Source organism: Pteropus medius, unplaced genomic scaffold (genome assembly GCF_902729225.1).
Source record: "Pteropus medius unplaced genomic scaffold, Ma_sr-lr_union100, whole genome shotgun sequence".
NCBI lineage: Eukaryota > Metazoa > Chordata > Mammalia > Chiroptera > Pteropodidae > Pteropus > Pteropus medius.
The window spans coordinates 38845818-38864062 of NW_024355205.1; the positions used below are offsets into that span (position 1 = coordinate 38845818).

The 18245-nt window shown below is 62.4% G+C and overlaps 1 protein-coding gene and 1 pseudogene across 1 annotated transcript; one reads left to right on the forward strand and one right to left on the reverse strand.

The window, feature by feature from the left end:
• The first annotated feature begins 38 nt into the window (after nt 1-38).
• PWP2 (PWP2 small subunit processome component) lies at nt 39-17916 on the forward strand. The gene is made up of 21 exons (XM_039857590.1): nt 39-170; nt 1890-2002; nt 2992-3086; nt 3449-3548; nt 4208-4351; nt 5143-5278; nt 5549-5775; nt 6071-6214; nt 7041-7111; nt 7555-7691; nt 8139-8287; nt 8480-8627; nt 8906-9056; nt 9889-10069; nt 11213-11360; nt 11838-11946; nt 13341-13406; nt 14274-14492; nt 14617-14767; nt 14963-15037; nt 16126-17916. Exons 1-21 carry the CDS (start codon nt 153-155, stop codon nt 16295-16297), a joined length of 2754 nt encoding a protein of 917 aa, XP_039713524.1. The 5' UTR covers nt 39-152; the 3' UTR covers nt 16298-17916.
• LOC120599054 (uncharacterized) lies at nt 6666-6785 on the reverse strand (annotated as a pseudogene).
• Nucleotides 17917-18245: the final 329 nt, after the last annotated feature.

Genomic DNA, 18245 nt, shown 5'->3' on the forward strand with positions numbered 1-18245 from the left:
CCGGGCCAGGCTCCGCCTGGGGGCGGGGACTGGGCGGGCTCCTCCGGGCCGCGTGGGGCGCTGTGGCGCGAGGTCTCGGTTCGCCCCGGAAGTGGTTGCTGAGGGCCGGCGGGCGGCGGCGGTGACAGCGGTGGCACACGTGCGGCAGCGCGATGAAGTTCGCCTACAGGGTGAGCTTCCGACGCGGCCGGGGGTCCGGTGGGGGAGCGGAGGACGGGAGAGAAGGGGGGGATCGCTGCTCGAGACCCGCTACCTCAGGGGCCGGCGGCCGGGGCGCGGGGTCTCGAGGTCCCGCAGCAGTGTCCTCACCGCGTAGCCCGAGGGAGGCCGGCGGCGCGGGCCGCGAGCGGTGGCAGCGTCCTGGACCGGGTCGCAGAGGCGGGCCCGGGACCGCGGGCGGCGGCGTGCGGCGGGACAGGGACGCCAGCCCGGCTCCTAGAGGCCGCGGGGACGCGGCAGCGGTGCAGGCGCCGACTGGCGGGAGACGGGTCGCCGAGCCGCCCGCTGTCACTCTGCGTCGTCTTCCGCCGCGGCGCGGGGTCGTGGACACCGTGGCCGCCTGCTGGCCGAGCCCGCGGAGGTTTGCGCCGCGGCCACCTGCTGGTCTCGTTCCTCCCAGGCCGGTCCGCAGGGTCGGGTCATTCTGCCGGGTGGGTCCCAGCTCCGTGCAGGGCCCCCGCGGCTGCCTCCCACACCCCCGCTGCGCCACACTGAACCCCGGACTAGCCCCTCGGAGTGCTGCTGCGACCGAGCACAGTGGGTTCGCAGTGTCCGAGCCGAAGGAACACAAGTCCTGTTGGAAGACAACGTTTTTGCTTTTATTCGTGACAAGTAAAGGAGGCAAGGGGATCATTCCCGAAGCTGTTCCTTGTATACTATTTTGTTACTTACATGTTGCTGTCGTCTTTGCAGTTGGTTAAACTTACCCCGTTGGGGTTCAGGTCAAACTCCTCTGCGAGATACTGTGCGCGGTTCTAGCATTAAGTAGAAAAGCATAGTAGGATCCGCCCGGCCCTTGATACACTTGTCCTCCCCAACACTCCCCTGTGACCCAAACCAGGAGAGGCTCCTTCTTCCAGCTCCTGGCACGGGCCTGCACTTGATCCACTCTCTCCATTCCTGGGGTCACCTCCCTGGTTGGGTGACCGTCACCTTCGATGTGGAATAGCACAGAAGGCGGTGTGGCCTCCACGGTCACTGGTGTGGTCTTCAAAAACTGGGACTTGGACCGGGGCAAACCTCTGCTTCAGACCGCCTGGGCCTCCCCGACGCCCTCGAGCCTCACTGGCCTGCAGCTCTGGATGTCACCCTGGGGCCCCTTGCCAGGTTCCAGCCCAGGCGGCCCCTCCAAGGGCGCTTCCCTGACCACCTGCTGAAGTCCCTCCCCCTCTCCCGCCTCTGGGGTCTGCACACGCTCTGTAGTTATGTCCCGCTTACAAGTGCCTGGCCTCTGGGCAGACCGAGGGCACTGGGGGCAGAGACTGTGCACACAGCTCTCCAGGCAGCACTCACATGTGGCGGTCGGTCAATGAACGAGTTGATAAGTGCGATGCCGGCAGCCCCTCTGTTCAGGACGCCTTGAACCCAAGGTGCCCTTGGAGCCCTGTTCTACTGCTGCAGCTTCTCTCTCTGACGCATGGGTCCTGTCCTCCCCTCCACCCGGCAAACACCTCCTGTCCCCGGAGGCTTCCCCTTGCCCCCCCTTGGCGGGCGCCGGGGGCTCTCCTTCCTCTTCTCAGGGCTGGGCCACGTGGGTGCCGAAAAGCGTCCCAGGGGATGCCCGGAGGGACCCGGGAGGGTCAGGGACCCTGCGGGGACTCCGAGCCACCTCTTTGCCCGGATGCCTCACTTAGCTCTTTTCTGGAGTTGAGACTCTGTTTTCTTTCCAGTTTTCAAATTTGCTGGGGACGGTGTATCGGCGTGGCAACTTGAACTTTACATGCGATGGAAATTCAGTCATCAGCCCCGTGGGAAATAGAATCACTGTGTTCGACCTTAAAAAGTGAGTGTGCTGCAGCGGTGCTAACAGTCGTGAGCATTGTCGTTCGCCTGTAGAAATCCGGTGTCTTCTTCAGTTTCCTCTTACAGGACCCCGTTAATTAAGGTCACAGGGTTCTGTGGAGTCGGCGGGTCCGTAGTGGAGGTGGCCGTGGCGTCCCAGCCTCTGCCTCTAGTTCCTGAGCTAAAGCTCGTGTTGTCCCTTTTAAGGCAGATGTCCCGGGTCACTCGCTAAGCTGTGGGCAGGGCACTGGGGGCGTGGAAGCACCCTGGACCCCGCTTGGTGGCGCAGTGCTCCGCGCTCGGTTCCCAGTGTCCTGACCCAGCACCGGCCACGCTCCTTTCTGAAGGGCGGGACTCCTGAACGGCCGTCACCCCCAGACCGCTGCGGCCTGTGGAGAGCCCCCTGTCGCAGGGGTTGCCTGGGCCCCTGCCCCTCTCTGCAGGCCTCACTGTGCCTAGGACAGTGCCCAGGGCCGGCTGCTGGCGCGGTCGTTACTGTCTGTTGTTTAAACGACATCTGACAGGGGCTCTCTAGAGTAGCAATCGACGTTCATTGAAGAAAATTTGGAAAGTAAAGAATGAAATCCGAATCTAACCCAATGGTTACTTGTTTTTAACGTTACTTATTTTTCCATTTTGCACATTTTCCAATTTCTGTAAAACCAGTTTTTCGTCAACGTGCTGTCCCTGTGGTTAGTCCCTTCTGTCGGGCAGTTGGCGTGTTCCCCGGTGTCCGGCTTCACATGTCTGCAGAATCCTCTTGGGATGCGGGCCCAGAGGCAGAGCCGACGTCGCCAAAGCCCATTTCTGAGGTTTTGGGACGTCGTCTTAGTTCCTGTCCCTTCAGCAGGGATTGAGGATTAGTGATGAGCTCTGGCTCAGCGGTGCCACCAGACAGGAGGGGCGTGTCATGGTGGCAGGCGGGCTGGTAGCCCAGCCTCCCCTCTGATGACACGAGGCCAACTGCATGGCTCTGGTTTTTTCTCTCAGCAACAAGTCCAACACTCTGCCCCTGGCCACTCGGTACAACGTCAAGTGTGTGGGGCTGTCCCCGGACGGCCGCCTCGCCATCATCGTCGATGAAGGTAACTGCTCTAGGCCAGGAGAGGAGACGGTGGCCCAGGGTGGTGACCGATGACATAGGTGGGGGGGGCGGGTGTGGGCGTCAGGTGAGACGAGGCTGACCCCAGGTCCTGCTGGCGGTCTCGGCCCGCACAGTCCTCCCCGCCGGGCGCGTCCTCGTCTGGGGCCCTGGCGTGTGGGCGCGTGTGGGTGGGCGTGCCCGGGCCCCGCCCCTGCTCTGTGCCCCTGGCATCGGGGGGCTGGGCTTCATGCGCCGGGGGCTCGCTTTGCGGAGTCCTGCTGCCCGCAGTGGAAGCGCGCAGAACCTCACTGCGTTGCAGCTGCGTGCCGGTGGCCATGTGCTCGCTAATGTCGCTCCCTGCAGGCGGCGAGGCGCTGCTGGTCAGCCTGGTGTGCCGGTCCGTGCTCCACCGCTTCCACTTCAAGGGCTCCGTGCACAGCGTCTGCTTCTCCCCTGATGGCAGGTACGGGGCCCGGACAGGGCCAAGGCCCAGAGTCCCGCTCCGCAGGGTGGCACACAGGCGGCCCCTCCCCTCTCCTGCTCCAGGGCTGCTGTTCCAGCGGGTGTGGCCCTCCCGGGGCTGTGACGGAACTCTGGGCTTCAGAGTCACAGTGAGGAGCATGTTTTGTGGGCAGGTTCAAGGCCCCAGGGGAAGAGAGCTTGTTCCCAGGTTGGTCACCCCTCGCTGGCCCAGTTGTGCGTTGGAGGGGCGGCTCCAGGTGCTGGCCATGAGCCCACCCCTGTCCTACTCAGAAACCCCTTAGAGCGGCATCCAGCGCCCCGGGGCGCCATCATGCAGGGCCCACCTCTTCCTCTCGGTCGCACCCAGGGCTGTCTGAGCTTGTCCTGGCCTTGGCGCCTGGCCGGTGGGGCCTCTGCTCTGGGCAGAGGTGTGGCGGGGCCTGCAGGGTGTGTCCAGTTCTTCCCTGACTGTCCACCGGCCTCCTTTGGCCTGGATCCCTGTAGGAGAAGAAGGGGCTCGGGGCGGATGAGAGGCAGGCCCCCAGCTTTGCCCGTCGTAGGAAACTGGCCTCAGAGCAGATAGGCTGTCCTCCCAGAGGCCCTGGGCTGGCCTCAGGCCTCGCCATTGTTCAGTATCAATGGCTCCCATTTCTGCCATAGGAAGTTTGTCGTCACGAAGGGCAACATCGCTCAGATGTACCACGCCCCTGGGAGGAAGCGAGAGTTCAACGCTTTCGTCCTGGACAAAACCTACTTTGGACCCTATGATGAGACCACGTGCATTGACTGGACAGATGACTCCCGGTGAGGCTGGGGATGGGCCGAAAGGGACACCTGTACCCAGCTGCTTGTGGTGAAACGCGGGGTGACTGTTGTTGCACCCCGCAGTTTCTGCAGTGGCCTGTCCTGAGCCCCCTGGGGGCGGGATGCAGGGCTGGATGCAGGGCAGGCTCCCAGGGGCGGCGGGGGGGTGGGTGGGTTGGGTCCACACCACCTGCCGTTGGCCACTGAAACCAGGGAGCAGAACCTGATCCCTGATGAACTCTGTCTCAGCGTGTGGGCCGAGTTCATGCCGCCAAGTCTGCGGAGCCGTGGTCGGCGTTGGTGGCTCCTCCCAGCCTGGGTGCCAGGATTGCCTGTTCTCTGAGGGCCAGCAGGCAGTGGTCAGCGGGACACAGTGGTCTCGCTCTCAGGGGACGGGGGTCTGTGGAGCAAAGGCGGGCTGCTCCAAGGCCAGGCCTCCCCGCTCTTCAGAGAGGTGGAGGCTGTTCCCAACGGGTTCTGTTTCTGCCATAAGCAGAGTTCGCTCTGATGGGGTCTCTGGTGGGTCGGGAAGGTGTGAGGAGCAGGCTCCCTAGGCAGCACTGAGGGCTCGCGGGTCAGTGCTCGGTGCTTCTCTGGCTGTCCCCTGCGAGAGACTGCTTTTTGAGGAAGGACAGTGACACACATCCACCAAGACTCCTGGTCCCAGGAGATGCACAGATGGATTCAGTCAGCACCCCTGACTGTCTCCACGTGTCACCCTGGAGTCTGCCCTGGGCTTGGGGCGGCACTGGCTGGGGGCCCCAGGGATGAGCTGTGTCCTTTCTGTCCAGGTGCTTTGCAGTGGGAAGCAAAGATATGTCCACGTGGGTGTTTGGGGCCGAGCGCTGGGACAACCTCATCTACTACGCACTAGGGGGACACAAGGACGCCGTGGTGGCCTGCTTCTTTGAATCCAGCAGCCTAGATGTACGTCCCTGCACCCAGGACCCCTGGAGTCACTGTGTCCTGAGTCGCAACCACAACTAGGGTGCCGGGCTCTCCCCCCAGGTCCTCGCGGGTCTGCTGGGGACTCGGCAGTGGCCGCGGGTTGCCCGTTGGGAGTCATCCCTCCCACTGCACGGGGGCAGGCTTCGGCGGAAGGAGCGTGGCTGACAGCGTTCCTGTCTCGGCCGCCTGTGCTCGGTGTGGGCTGTGGATCAGGGTGACCCACAGCCACCTGTGTGTGTCTCTCTGCAGTTATACACGCTCAGCCAGGACGGGGCCCTGTGTGTGTGGCAGTGTGACACCCCTCCGGAGGGCCTGAGGCTGAAACCCCCTAGGGGCTGGAAGGCAGACCTGCTGCGGAGGGAGGAGGAAGGGGACGAGGACGAGGAGGACGGGGCGCAGGAGACCACCATCCGAGGGCAAGCCGTGCCGGCCACGGAAGACCAGCAGGGCAAAGTGAAGTACTCTCGGCTGGCCAAGTAGGTCCCCGCCCATCGGGATGAACTGGGGTGCTCCTGTGGGCTCTTGGGCCTCAGAGGGACCCGGGCCATCGGGTGAGGACCCAGAGGCACGGTGACCAGGCCGTTCCTCTGCAGGCTGGGGAGGCTTAGGAGGGCAGAGCCACAGGCACAAAGCAGCGGGGCATCCTCGGGGCCGAGGGGCAGTGCAGTCAGGGCTGCCACCTGCGTGGCCCCTGGGTCCCAGGCGGGGCCATGTGACCAGCCTAGCCCTCTGGTCCTCCTTCCACAACTGCGCTTTCCCCTGTCAATGTAGGTACTTTTTCAATAAAGAAGGAGATTTTAACAACTTGACAGCTGCGGCGTATCACAAGAAGACCCACCTCTTGGTCACTGGTTTTGCTTCTGGAATCTTCCACCTCCACGAGCTCCCGGAGTTCAGCCTCATCCACTCCCTGAGGTGGGCGCCTCTGATCTGGCGGCTGTGGTTTCCCGCGCGCGCGAGTCTGCCAGGCCGATGGCAGAGCGGGCAGAGGCCGTGCTGTGCCCGCCCGTACCGCTGGCCCTGGAGTCCGGGGTGGCCACACAGGCGGCCTCCCGAGACACCGGCCCTCATCTTTGTCCTGGCCAGGTGGCGAGGGATTGGAGGGAACTCGGGTGATGCTGTCCCAGTCCCCAGCTCAGACACACAGTCTCCTACCCTGGGCTTTGGCCCCATGTGTGGGGTCGTGTCATTTATTTTTTATTTTATTTCATTTTATTTTATATTTTACTTCTATATTTTATTTATTTTATTATTTTTATTTTATTTTTTTAGGTCAGGCAACCCTTGGTTGACCTCACAGATTGCAAGTACCTCGTCAGCTTACAATCCCTTATTTTTTGTCTTTTTATTTTATTATTTATTTTTATGCCTACAGCACCTGGTCTTCCTAGGCGGTCTCCCATCCAAGTACTGACCAGGCCCGGCCCTCCTGAGCTTCCGGGATCGGACGGGACCGGGCGTGTTCACGGTGGCGTGGGCCGCAGACCATTTTCATTTTTCATTTTTGTTCTTCCCCTTCTGTTTTGCATCTTTGGGACATAGAGAAAATGAAAATACCAGTTTCATAAAATCATACAGCCTCGTGGCTTTGAACACGGGCACTGCCCTGGGTTTTCTGGCTTTAAGTGTGTTGAGTTGTTCGCGCCCCTGAGCCGGTAGGCAGAGGGGAGGCCCAGGCGCCCCAAGGGTGGAGTGGGGCTCTTCCTGAGCTCACCAGCCCTGCTTCCCGCTTTCCCTTCAGCATCTCAGATCAGAGGGTCGAGTCCGTCGCCGTCAACAGCTCCGGGGACTGGATCGCTTTGGGCTGCTCAGGTCTGTCTGTCTGCTGTGTCGTGGCTGGGTCGTGAGGACGGGTCCCGCGCTCAGATGCCTGCCTGTGGTCCCACCGCGGCCCCCAGCCCTAGGAGATGGGCGTGAGCGGGGCCGTGCGGGCAGGGCACGTCAGCGGGTGGCACGCGCGCAGAGGACTGGTCAGTGGGACTTGCAGAACAAAGGCACCTCTGGCGGGCTGCAGCAGGCCACACAGCGGGTCTGCCCTGCCCACGGGTGACTCAGGAGGTTGGCTGTCCGCACTGGGTCCCCTCGCGTGGGTGGAAGGCCGTGGCAGGTGCCTGCCTTGGTGGGACGGGCTATCAAGGTAGCAGCATGAGTCAGGGCCACACAGCCTACCCGGAATCTCGAGCAGTCAGTGCCCCCGGCCTGCAGGGCCAGCCGTCGTGTGTGGTCCCCAGCCCCGCGCTCCGTGTGCTCCGCAGGCCTGGGCCAGCTGCTGGTGTGGGAGTGGCAGAGTGAGTCCTACGTGCTCAAGCAGCAGGGGCACTCCAACAGCATGGTGTCCCTGGCCTACTCCCCCGACGGGCAGTACATCGTGACCGGCGGGGACGACGGCAAGGTGGGGCTGTGCCGCTTTGGGATTGGGCTGGTCAGTGGAGAAGGAGGAGTGTGGCCTGGGTGGGAGGAGCTGTGGGCATCCTGTCCTCACCTCCTGGCCGGGGCGCTGGGACACTGTGGCCAGGCCCTGGCTTCGTCTGGGCTGGTGAATTTAGCTGGGTCTGTGTAGAGAGGGTTCAGGTGTCCGTCCGCTTTTTTGGCTCAGGTCCTGTACATCTGCAGTTGTTTAGCTGAGGGGTCTATGGTACTAGCAGCTGCCATCTGATGTGGGTGGGTGCTTGCTGCACTTCCTGGGGTGCCGTAGAGCCCTCCATGACCCTCCAGATGTTTCTCATGGGGTGAGGGAGACGGGCAGACGGCCTCCCCACACCTGGGTACCTACATGGGACCCGTGTATGTGGGGGGTCCCTGCCTGGGCCCACCACTCCTCACGCGCCCCCCACCGTAGGTCAAGGTGTGGAATACCCTCAGTGGCTTCTGCTTCATCACTTTTACGGAGCACTCGAGCGGGGTCACCGGTGTGACCTTCACCACCACCGGCTACGTCATCGTGACCTCTTCCATGGATGGGACCGTGCGGGCCTTTGACCTTCACAGGTGACCTTGCGGCTCAGAGCGGGTCGTCCCTCTGCTGTGCTGTGAGAGGCGGGTTGAAGTCCGAGCTTGTTGGGAAGCACGCGGTGGAGGCAGAGGCTCGGGGGTGAAGCCCTAGCACTGGGGCCCCAGGAATGCACGAGGTGGCAGGGACCAGGGCCGGCGACACCAGCCCAGGGCCGCTCTTCCCGGCAGGTACCGGAACTTCCGCACCTTCACGTCCCCACGGCCCACCCAGTTCTCCTGCGTGGCAGTGGACTCGAGTGGGGAGATCGTTTCTGCCGGGGCCCAGGACTCCTTCGAGATCTTCATCTGGTCCATGCAGACAGGCCGGCTGCTGGAGGTCAGCCGCTCATCCCAGGCGGCGTGCTCTGAGGGGGCCGGGTGGGTGGGGGCCACACGCCACATGCTGTGAGGGCACCTCCAAATGGCCCAAGGAAGCCAGTGGGGTGGAGGTCACCGCTGGTGCGTGTCTTCTGGCCTGGCCCGCCCACCCCCCCATTCCACGGCCTCGGCTGCTCAGAGGGGCCACGTCTCCACGGCCGCAGTCTGCACGTTTGGTCCAGTGCACGCCGCCCACCGAGGCGCTCACCTCTTAACCCTCCCTGCGAATGGCTGTAGGTCTTGTCCGGTCACGAGGGTCCCATCGGCGGTCTGTGCTTTAGCCCGACGAAGTCGGTCCTGGCCAGCGCCTCCTGGGACCGGACGGTACGTCTGTGGGACATGGTGGACAGCTGGAGAACCACAGAGACGCTGACCCTGACCTCCGACGGTGAGCTGCATGGCGGGTCTGGCCAGCAGGAGCTGTGACCCGGACAGGCCTGGTCTCTGTGCCTATTCTTCCCCCCAGGACCTCCTGTCGGGTTGGTGGCCCAGGCATGTTCCTTGGTGTCTGGCTGTCCCCCAGGAGGGCAAGCTGGGGCTGGGGCTGCAGCTTCCTGCCACTTTCTACACTTGCCTGTGGGTTCACCGTTGTCCCCGCGAACACTGGGTAAGGGAGGCCCCCCATGGCCAGGCGTGGGCGTCCCCTGCATGGCTGCTGTCCCCTGCGGGCAGCGTGGATTGGTCAGAGCCGAGACCGACTGCTGTCTGGTCCCAAACATGTTTGCTGGCCGCGGGACTCGCAGGTGTCGGCGGGGCGCTCCGCTTACCGCCGCCCGGCTCCGGTTCGGGCTCAGTGGCCGGCGCCTCACGTCCTCGTGGGGCCTCTGCACCGACCTCCACCTCCACTTACTCTGGTTCCAGTCTGTCCTGCAGTTCTCTTGGAACGGCCTTTGCCGTGACCTCTGTGTGACTCCTGTCTGCCTGGCCTCGACTGCACCCTGCACCCTCCCACCAGGCTGGTCCTGCTCGGCCCTGCCGTGCCCATCCTGCGGCAGCTGGGGCCTGTCCACATGTGCAGCCACACGTTTCTGAGCTGTGGGTGCTAGGGCCCGGGGCCTCCCTGGAGAACTGGAGCTTCTTGAGGAGAGCCTACACGCCCCCGTCCCCAACTTCCCCTGGACCGGTCCCTCAGGGAGCCAGTGATGAGGGCCAGCAGCACAGTGGTCCAGCTGGTGGAGCCCAGGGCCTTTCTCAGGCCCCGATTCTGCATCTCTTTGCAGCTCTGGCTGTGACCTTCCGCCCCGACGGTGCAGAGCTGGCTGTGGCCACCCTAAACTCGCAGATCACCTTCTGGGACCCTGAGGACGCCGTGCAGACGGGCTCCATCGAGGGCAGGCACGACCTCAAGACGGGCAGGAGGGAGCTGGACAAGATCACCGCCAAGCACTCGGCCAAGGGGAAGTGAGTGCCTCATCCGTCTACTGCAGGGCTGTGAACATGGGGCGCGGGCGACCTTCTGAGTCGGCCCCCCGAAGCTCAGGAGCCTGCTCAGCAGAGGGCGCTCTTCCGCCCAGGGGAAGTGTTGAAGCTGTGGCAGGGTTGTGCCGCGCGGGATTGTGCCGTGGCGGGTTTGTGCGGGCCAGTAGATGGCAGTGTTCTCGCACGCCCTGGGCTGTGTGAGCAGCCCTCGAGGACGAGGGCGTGAGGACACCTGTGTTCAGTTCTCTCGGGAGTGTCCGTAGGAGAGGAGGTGCCAGGCGACCACAGGGTGACTCTGTTTTGGTTTTCGAGAACTGCCAGGCCGTTTCCCAGAGAGGCAGCAGCAGCAGTGGGGGGATTGGGGAGATTCCGAGTCCCCACATGGCCACCAGCTCAGTCTTTTGTTCTAAACGACAGCCATGTTGTGGGGGGCAGGGGGAGGTGGGCTCCGGGGCTCTGATCTGCACTTCCCTGAGGACCGATGTCCCTGTGTACCTTCTCATGGCACACTGGCTGTTTTCACGGTGGCTTCGGGACAATGCGTCTCCAGAGCATTTGCCTGTTTTGCTTGGGGTGCCTGTCTTTATTGTTGAGTTATAAGAGGCCTCCGTATGTCACAGTGCGAGACCCTTGTCGCGTGTGCGATTTGCACACATTTTCTCTTGTCTGCATTGTCTTCATTTTCGTGGTGGTGTCCTTTGAAGTGCAAAGGTTTTTCACTTTGAAGACAGCCAGTTCATCTTTTTTTTCCGTCGCTCGTGGTTTTGGTGTCACATGTAAGAATCCATCGTCAGGTCCAACGTCGCTGTCTCAAGTCCCACGAGCAAACAGATGCCTGGTTTCTGGCACCGCAGGACTAAGACACTCCAGGGAGCGGGCGCTGGGAGGGCGGCCTCCTCGTTCTCACTCCAACAAGGACAGGCCCTGACTGAGCCACGCGGCCCTTGTGTGTGGCGGTCGTGTCTGGGGGAGGCCGCAGTCCACGCCGTCCGTGGGCACGGTGCTGCCTCAGGAGTGGAGCCTGCACCTTGGGAACTGCAGGTCAAGGTCCAGCAGCGCCTGGGCTGTGGGCCGTGGTGGGGGCACACATGTGGCGGCCACTAAGCCCCAGTCCCCTGTGCTCAGGGCCTTCACCACTCTGTGCTACTCCGCGGATGGCGAGAGCGTCCTGGCAGGAGGGATGTCCAAGTTCGTGTGCATCTACCACGTCAAGGAGCAGGTCCTGAGGAAGAAGTTTGAGATCTCCTGCAACCTGTCGCTGGACGCCATGGAGGTGCGTGTGCGCTGGGGCGCCTCGGCCTGGCTCCGTGGGCTTCTCGGGACTGCAGCACGGGTCTGCGTCACGCCTTGAGCTTCTAGGCGTTTCTGGGGGAAGCTTCCTAGGCATTTTCTGAGGTCATGGGGCTAGGATGGGCCTTGCAGGTGGGCATCTACGGGAGCAGCCACCCCTGTGTGTCGGCAGACACCCCTGTGTGCACCCCACTTGGAGGGGCTCCTGGAGCCCTTCAGAGGTTGCGTGGAGAATCTGAGCACTGTGGTGGCAGCGGGGACTCCGGCCCAGCAGCGCCAGGCCCTGGGGGAGGTTCTGCCGTGAAACAGGCTCGTCGCTGTCTCTTCTCGGGGTCCGTGTGTCCTGTGCACGTTCCAGGCAGGGCTGGGCCCTCCTCCAGTGCTCATGCACACAAGCACGGGTGGAGGCACGCGCCCCCTCACTTCTGACGGCGAGACATCTGGGATTTTGCTTTTCTAGGAATTTTTGAACCGAAAGAAAATGACAGAGTTTGGCAACCTGGCGCTAATTGATCAAGACGCCGCGGAGGAGAGCGGAGTCGCCATTCCGTTGCCAGGTGTCAAGAAAGGTGAGCAGAAGACCCCGCGTCCTCCGTGGGCTCGGCCATCGCAGGCTGCCCTGCTCACCCGCTTTTCCTGGGTGACAGCAGCCCTGGTCCCTTGTCGGGCTGTGCCGGTCGGTATCTGAGCATTCGCTGCGCACGTCGTGTCTTGCTGGAGTCCGGGGTGCGGGGTGATCCGCTGTGTGCTGCTGCATGGCCCGCGGCTGCGGCGTGCTCTCTGGGCCAGGCCAGCCCTGGGCCCCGCCATCCCCCGTGTGGGCCACAAGGAGGACTCATGTCTTGGAGCTGACAGTCTAGGCGGCTCGAGGGGTTTACGTGCCTCACCGGGACAAGGGCAGTAGACTTGGGACTCTCGGGCCTGGGTAGACCGTCCAGAAGGGACACCCGTCAGCCAGAAAGCCCACGCGTGGTGCAGTGTCACAGCCGCTGTGCTGCCGGCCCGCTTCTCCCGGTGCTGGCCCAGGCCACGTTCATTCCCGCCCTGGCTCGAGCCTGCTCCGGACACGTGGGGCCTGCCCTACGCTCGGGGAGCCAGGACACCTTAGCAACTGGTGGGTGACCGGGGGGATCGAAGGGGCTGGTACCGGTTCCGGAGCAGCTCCCGGCACCGCGGGGCACAGTGCGCTCGCTTCTCTGCACCTGCTGGCGTCTCCGAGACCCCCACTGAGAGCGGGGTTGCAGTTCCTCGGTGTTAGAGTGGTGGCCTCTGCCTGTCTGGGGACGTTTTGGTTGTCACAGGTTGGGGAGGGTTGCTGTTGGTACTGAATGTGGGAGGTCGGGGTCTGCAGGACCCACAGGGACCCGGCCCCAGATGTCGGCCATCCCGAGGTCGAAAGCCCCCGCAGCGTATTTCGGATTGGGCTCCGGGAAGGGCCCTGGGCGGCTGGGGGCTGGGCAGCCAGGAGACCACAGATCGTTTTTGTGTCACTGAATTTCTCACCCGGGATTGATTCACCCTTTACAAAGCCAACCTGAAAACGAAGTGCCAGGTGGTTCGTGTGCCGGGGAGGAGGGGTCCCCACTCCCAAGCTGCCTGGAGCAGTCCTGTACCTGGTGCACCGCACCAGCGGGCGGGTGGGGACAGGCCCACCCTGCCTCGCAGCCCTGGGCTGGGCGGAGGCCTCTCTTTGGAAGATGGGAGCCATCTGCCAGCCAGGCCGGTGCCCGCGGGAGCATCTGCCCCAAGGGCTCATCTGTGAAGGCCAGAGGCACCCACGAAGCAGCATCTGAGGCCCAGGCACAGAGCTCACCCGCTGCGTCTGGGACAGGGTGGGAGGGCTAGGGCTGCCACTCCTGGGCCCGTGGCCACTCCAGGAGCAAAGTGACCCCAAGGGCCCTCCCTTGTCTGGTGAGTGGCAAGGGGTATGCTGCCTATAACAAGTGGTTCCTTTGATTTCCAGGTGACATGAGTTCTCGTCACTTCAAACCTGAAATCAGGGTGACTTCACTCCGCTTCTCTCCCACGGGTGAGCCCTGAGCAGCGGGCGGTTGGTGCGGGAAGGGGTGCAGGTTGGGTGTCAGGCCTGCAGTGTGCTCAGTGGGCCTGTCAGCTATGTTTCTGGGGACGAGGTCGGTCTCGGAGCTTCTGGCTGGTTGTGGGCTGCACTGTCCCACGTTGGTAAAATGTGGTCATCTGTCCTCTCTAGAGAACGGCTATGAAAGCCATGACCTCAGATAGGCTGGGCTTAGAAATGGACAGGTGGGCGCCTGCCCTGAGTGCTGTTCATGTGTGTCAGTTGGGACCGTCTTAGGGGGCTGCCTCCTGCCCCCACCACCGAGTGTCCGCAGACATGTCTGAGGTGCTGCAGGGCGGGCTGGGGCCGTCAGGTGTGTGCAGGGGGGCGGGCTTGTTTCTGGGTTGGCAGCTGGTGCTCTCCGGCATGGCTAGGTTACAGGAGCAGTAAGGTACAGGGCCGCGCCTGGGGGCACAGGCTGTGGCCGAGGGACAGGTTCACCTGGTGCTGTCATCAGATTTACAGCCCAGCCACACGTCTGTGTTTTGTCTGCGGTGGAGTCGAGACGTCGCAGCAGAGCCCGCGTGGCCTGTGAAACCAGCGTGTCCACCCCTGGCAGGGAGGCCTGCCTGGTGGCAGGTGGGCGGGGAGGGCCCACGTGTGCGTTCCCGCGTGCACACTGGCCTGGGAGCACGGCCTGCGCCAGCGACCTGGGCGCTCCTGCCCGGGAGGACCTGGTGGCTGGGGCAGGAGCAGGGAGAAGACGTCCCCATTCTGTGCTGCCACACTGGGGACTGTGGGACCGCGTCTCGTACGCGTTGCCTAAACACTGCGAGGTGAGAATAGCCATTGAGGAAGCCGCCCGACTTCACCCCGCAGGGCGCTGCTGGGCGGCCACCACCACCGAGGGGCTCCTCATCTACTCTCTGGATGCCCAGCTGCTCTTCGACCCGTTCGAGCTGGACACCAGCGTCACCCCTGGGCGGGTCCGGGCGGCGCTGCGGCAGCGGGACTTCACCAGGGCCGTCCTCATGGCCTTCCGCCTCAACGAGAGGGAGCTGCTGCAGGAGACCCTGGAGTCCGTGCCCTGGGACGAGAGTGAGCACCGGGCCGGGCGGGCCGCGTCCACTCCCGTCAGGCGGGGCCTGGGCTCCCAGTGGGTGCAGCGCTCTCCCCGATTTGGGTTCTCTGCAGCGAGCCTGGCTTTCTTCCTTTCCCACAGTTGACGTTATCAGCTCCTCCCTCCCTGAGCTGTACGTGGAGAAAGTGCTTGAATTTTTGGCCTCGTCCTTTGAAGTGTCTCGCCATCTGGAATTCTACCTTATCTGGACCCAGAAATTGCTCCTGGCACACGGACAGAAGCTAAAGTCCAGGTACCGTGTGCTTACCTGGGTTTGTCTGTGCCTCCTGTCACAGCTGCTCTTTGTAGATAAAAAGTGACGTGCAAACCTGGCACGGAGTGAGGCCTTTACAAACGCGGCGCGGCGGGCCCGACCCACAGGCCCGGCGCAGAGAGAGGCTCGCGGGGCTTCCGTAGCTGCCGAGCGCTAAGGGGGCCTCTCTTCCAGAGCGGGGACGCTGCTGCCGGTCGTCCAGTTCCTGCAGAAGGGCATCCAGCGGCACCTGGACGACATCTCCAAACTGTAAGTGTTGCTGGCGTGGTGGGTGGGCAGCGTGGGGCTGGCACCATTGCCGGCCGGCTCCACACCACGGCTGCTTCCCATGTCATCTGATTTGGGGACAAAAGGTACCAGTGTCAGAGGTGTCTGTTCCCTCGCTGCCGGTGGACTAAATCCACCTGGCCCACCCCGCGGGGGGCCTGGGGCTGGCCGGCTTCAGGTGTGGTGTGGAGTTGAGAACAGTGAGTACGCGCCATGGTGGCTCCGGCCGCCCTCTTTCTGGAGCCAGGACCTTACCTTTGTGGAGCCCTGAGGGCCTCGCAGCTTGGCCTATCCTGGGGGGTCTTCCCCGCCCACTGTGGACCGGGCGAGTACAGAGGTGGGGACCAGAGGTCCGGACCCGGGGGTCCCACAGTCCTCCCGTCCTGTGCTCCTCAGCCTTCCTGAGGCTTTTCCGCGCGCGTCCTGGCTGCCCGCAGGAACGCCGAGGCGGAGAGGGCCTCCTGCTGGGTCGATCCTCGTGTGGTTAATGCGAACGCGCTGTCCCTGAACTTCCACATCTAGTGGTCTGCCACGGGTGTCGGGGTCCAGCTGGCTTTGTGTACCGTTTGGGGGCCCGGCTACGCAGGCAGGCCTCCATCAGGCTTCCCAGAAGTGTGCTTCGTCCCTCCCTCCTTCCTCCGCCCCTCTTACTGGCGGGTTCCGACACCGAAACGATCGTGCAGTTTCTATCTTTACTCTAACGACGTGGGGATCGGTGCCCTGCCGGCTCTCAGAAACAGCCGCCGCTTCCCCAGGGATGGGCAGGACTGACTGGCGAAGCCCTCGGGGCCAGGCCCAGGGACGGGCAGGGGCAGTGAGGACAGGCCAGAAGGGACATGTCTTACAGTGGGTCCATGAAGCCTGCTGCTCCAGGGCTGGGTGGAGACAGTGGACCCCTGGGGGGCAGGGATGAGAGGAGGGAACAGTTGGGGCAGGTGGGGGCTCATGCAGCACACCACTGGTTTTTCTCAAGGTCACAGAGGAGGTGGTTGGGTGCCAGGTGAGCCAGGGTTCTGGATGGAACAGAAGCGCTGGCCGCTTTCACCAGCATGACTCCTGTGTCCTTACAGCTGTGACTGGAACCGCTACAACATTCAGTACGCGCTGGCAGTGTCCAGGCAGCGGGGCGTGAAGCGCCCCTCGGAACCGCTGGGAAGCGAGGAGGAGGCAGATGCGTCCGACCAGGACAGTCTGCAGCTGTTTGGGGCGGGCCTCGGGGATGGGGACAGGCTGCAGGTGTAGAGCCGGCCGCACGGCAGCCCCATCATCTCAGTGAAGACCCTGGAAGAGATGGAAGCACAGCTGCCTGGGCCCGGAAGTGAGTGGAGGGCAGTCTGGAGCTCTGTGGGACCACTGTCACCAAGGACTCGCTCCTCCTGAGAACCAAACTTGGCAGCGGCGGCCGCAGCATGAAAGGGCGAGCCGATCACAGGTGTGAAATTAAAAAAAGGCCGCGCGTCGGCTGTTATACTTGATCTTAGCTGAAAGGCCGAGAAGCAATGAGCGTCTACTATTGAGAACACCTTGCGAAGAGGCGAATGGGTTCATGTTTATAGACTCAAACTCTATACAAAAGTTATTTATATTTTTAATATAAAATTTTGATGATAAACTTAGAGATGAAAGGGATGAGATTTTCTAACGGGTAAATGTGTCAAGTCTAAACTAAATATTTTTTCTAAGTCCGATTGTCATGCAGTGGGATCAGGGCCACCCACCCACTGGCCCCTGTGCCAGGGGAACAGGTAAGCTGGGCAGGTGGGCTGCTGGCCACACCCCAGCCCTCGGGGCATACGCTTGATGCTGACCCTGGAGGGGGGCATGCAGGAGCCCTGGGGCCTGGGCCAGGGTAGGCCTCCTGGGAACTTGCTTGCTGGGACCTGCCACCAGCTCTGCTCAGGCTGCTCCGCTGTGTGGTGCCCCACAGGGTCACTGACCGTGCCTTTGACCCGCTTCTCCACCACAGCCAGGCACCTGGTCCCCATGGCTCAGTAGCCACAACTTCCAGGATCAAAACACGGACCGCCCCAGGTGCAGTGCGGGCATGGTCTCCACCGGGCCCCAACCTGTCGATCACCAGAGGTGGGACCCACAAGTCACAGGCTGGCACCCCGATCTCCTGCGCTCACCTCGAAATGGAGCCTACCTCCCCAGGCTGACATGAGGCCTGACGGGTCAGGTGAGGGTTGAGGCACATGACACCTGGTGCACCGGGAGCTGCTGCCACAGCCACTGTCCAGTTGGAAAGCCCTGTGCCCACTCTCGGGGCTGTGTATCCTGAGTCATTCATCCACTGTGTGCTCAGGCTGGGAGAACTCTGGCCCGTGTCAGTGTGTCCATCGTCACACGTACCATGGACTGACCAGCTACCCCTTCCTTGCCTCTGCTTTTTCAAGAAGTTTCAGATGTGCACAGTGAAGTGCGGCTGAGCAGATGCCCGGGGAGGTGACAGGACAGGGACGAGGAGGTCTGTGCTCCAGTCCCAGCAGGCGCAACGCCCTTGAGGCAGCCTGGCGAGCGCAGGAGCATGACTCCCAGGCTGACCAAATCAGATTGTGTCTCTTAGTACCATCCCTGGGATCAGCTGAGGTTCTGGATGGAGGCAGCTGGTCCCCCAGGGTGCTAGTGGGAGTGGTCACAGCTACAGGGAGAGGAGTGAGAACAGCTCCCTTGGGCCCATCCGTGGGAATGGAGAAGTGAGGGATGAAAGTTCAGGAACAAGGACAGTAAAACTTTCAGGCTCATTTTTTGTTATAGTTTTATAATGTTTGTTGTTTCCCACGAGAATATCCTGCAGAGATTAACTGTAAAAGTCTTAAAAATGAGACAATTGAATATCAATAAGCCAGTGCTGGCCCTGGGTTGTGTCTGCGGTCCCAGCCCGCTGCTTACCAGTGGCCTCCAACTGTGACCAATCAAATTATTTCAAAAAACCCGTGTCGTTAGTTCGAAAATCGGTAAATTAAAAGAAAGAATAAAGCATCTATCCAGCCGTTTGTATGTGAACCAAATCTTGGGAAACTACGTCTTTTTTAACGTTAGAGTTTTGTCTAGTACCCGAAGGACACCATCTTACGAAGATTAAGGCGTGGACGCACACTGAGCTTCGCGGGCGTGCGCGTCACAGGACGAGCCCACAGACCACGGGCTCCCGACGAAGGAGCGCGCCGCCCCTGTGGCTGTCCGCGGG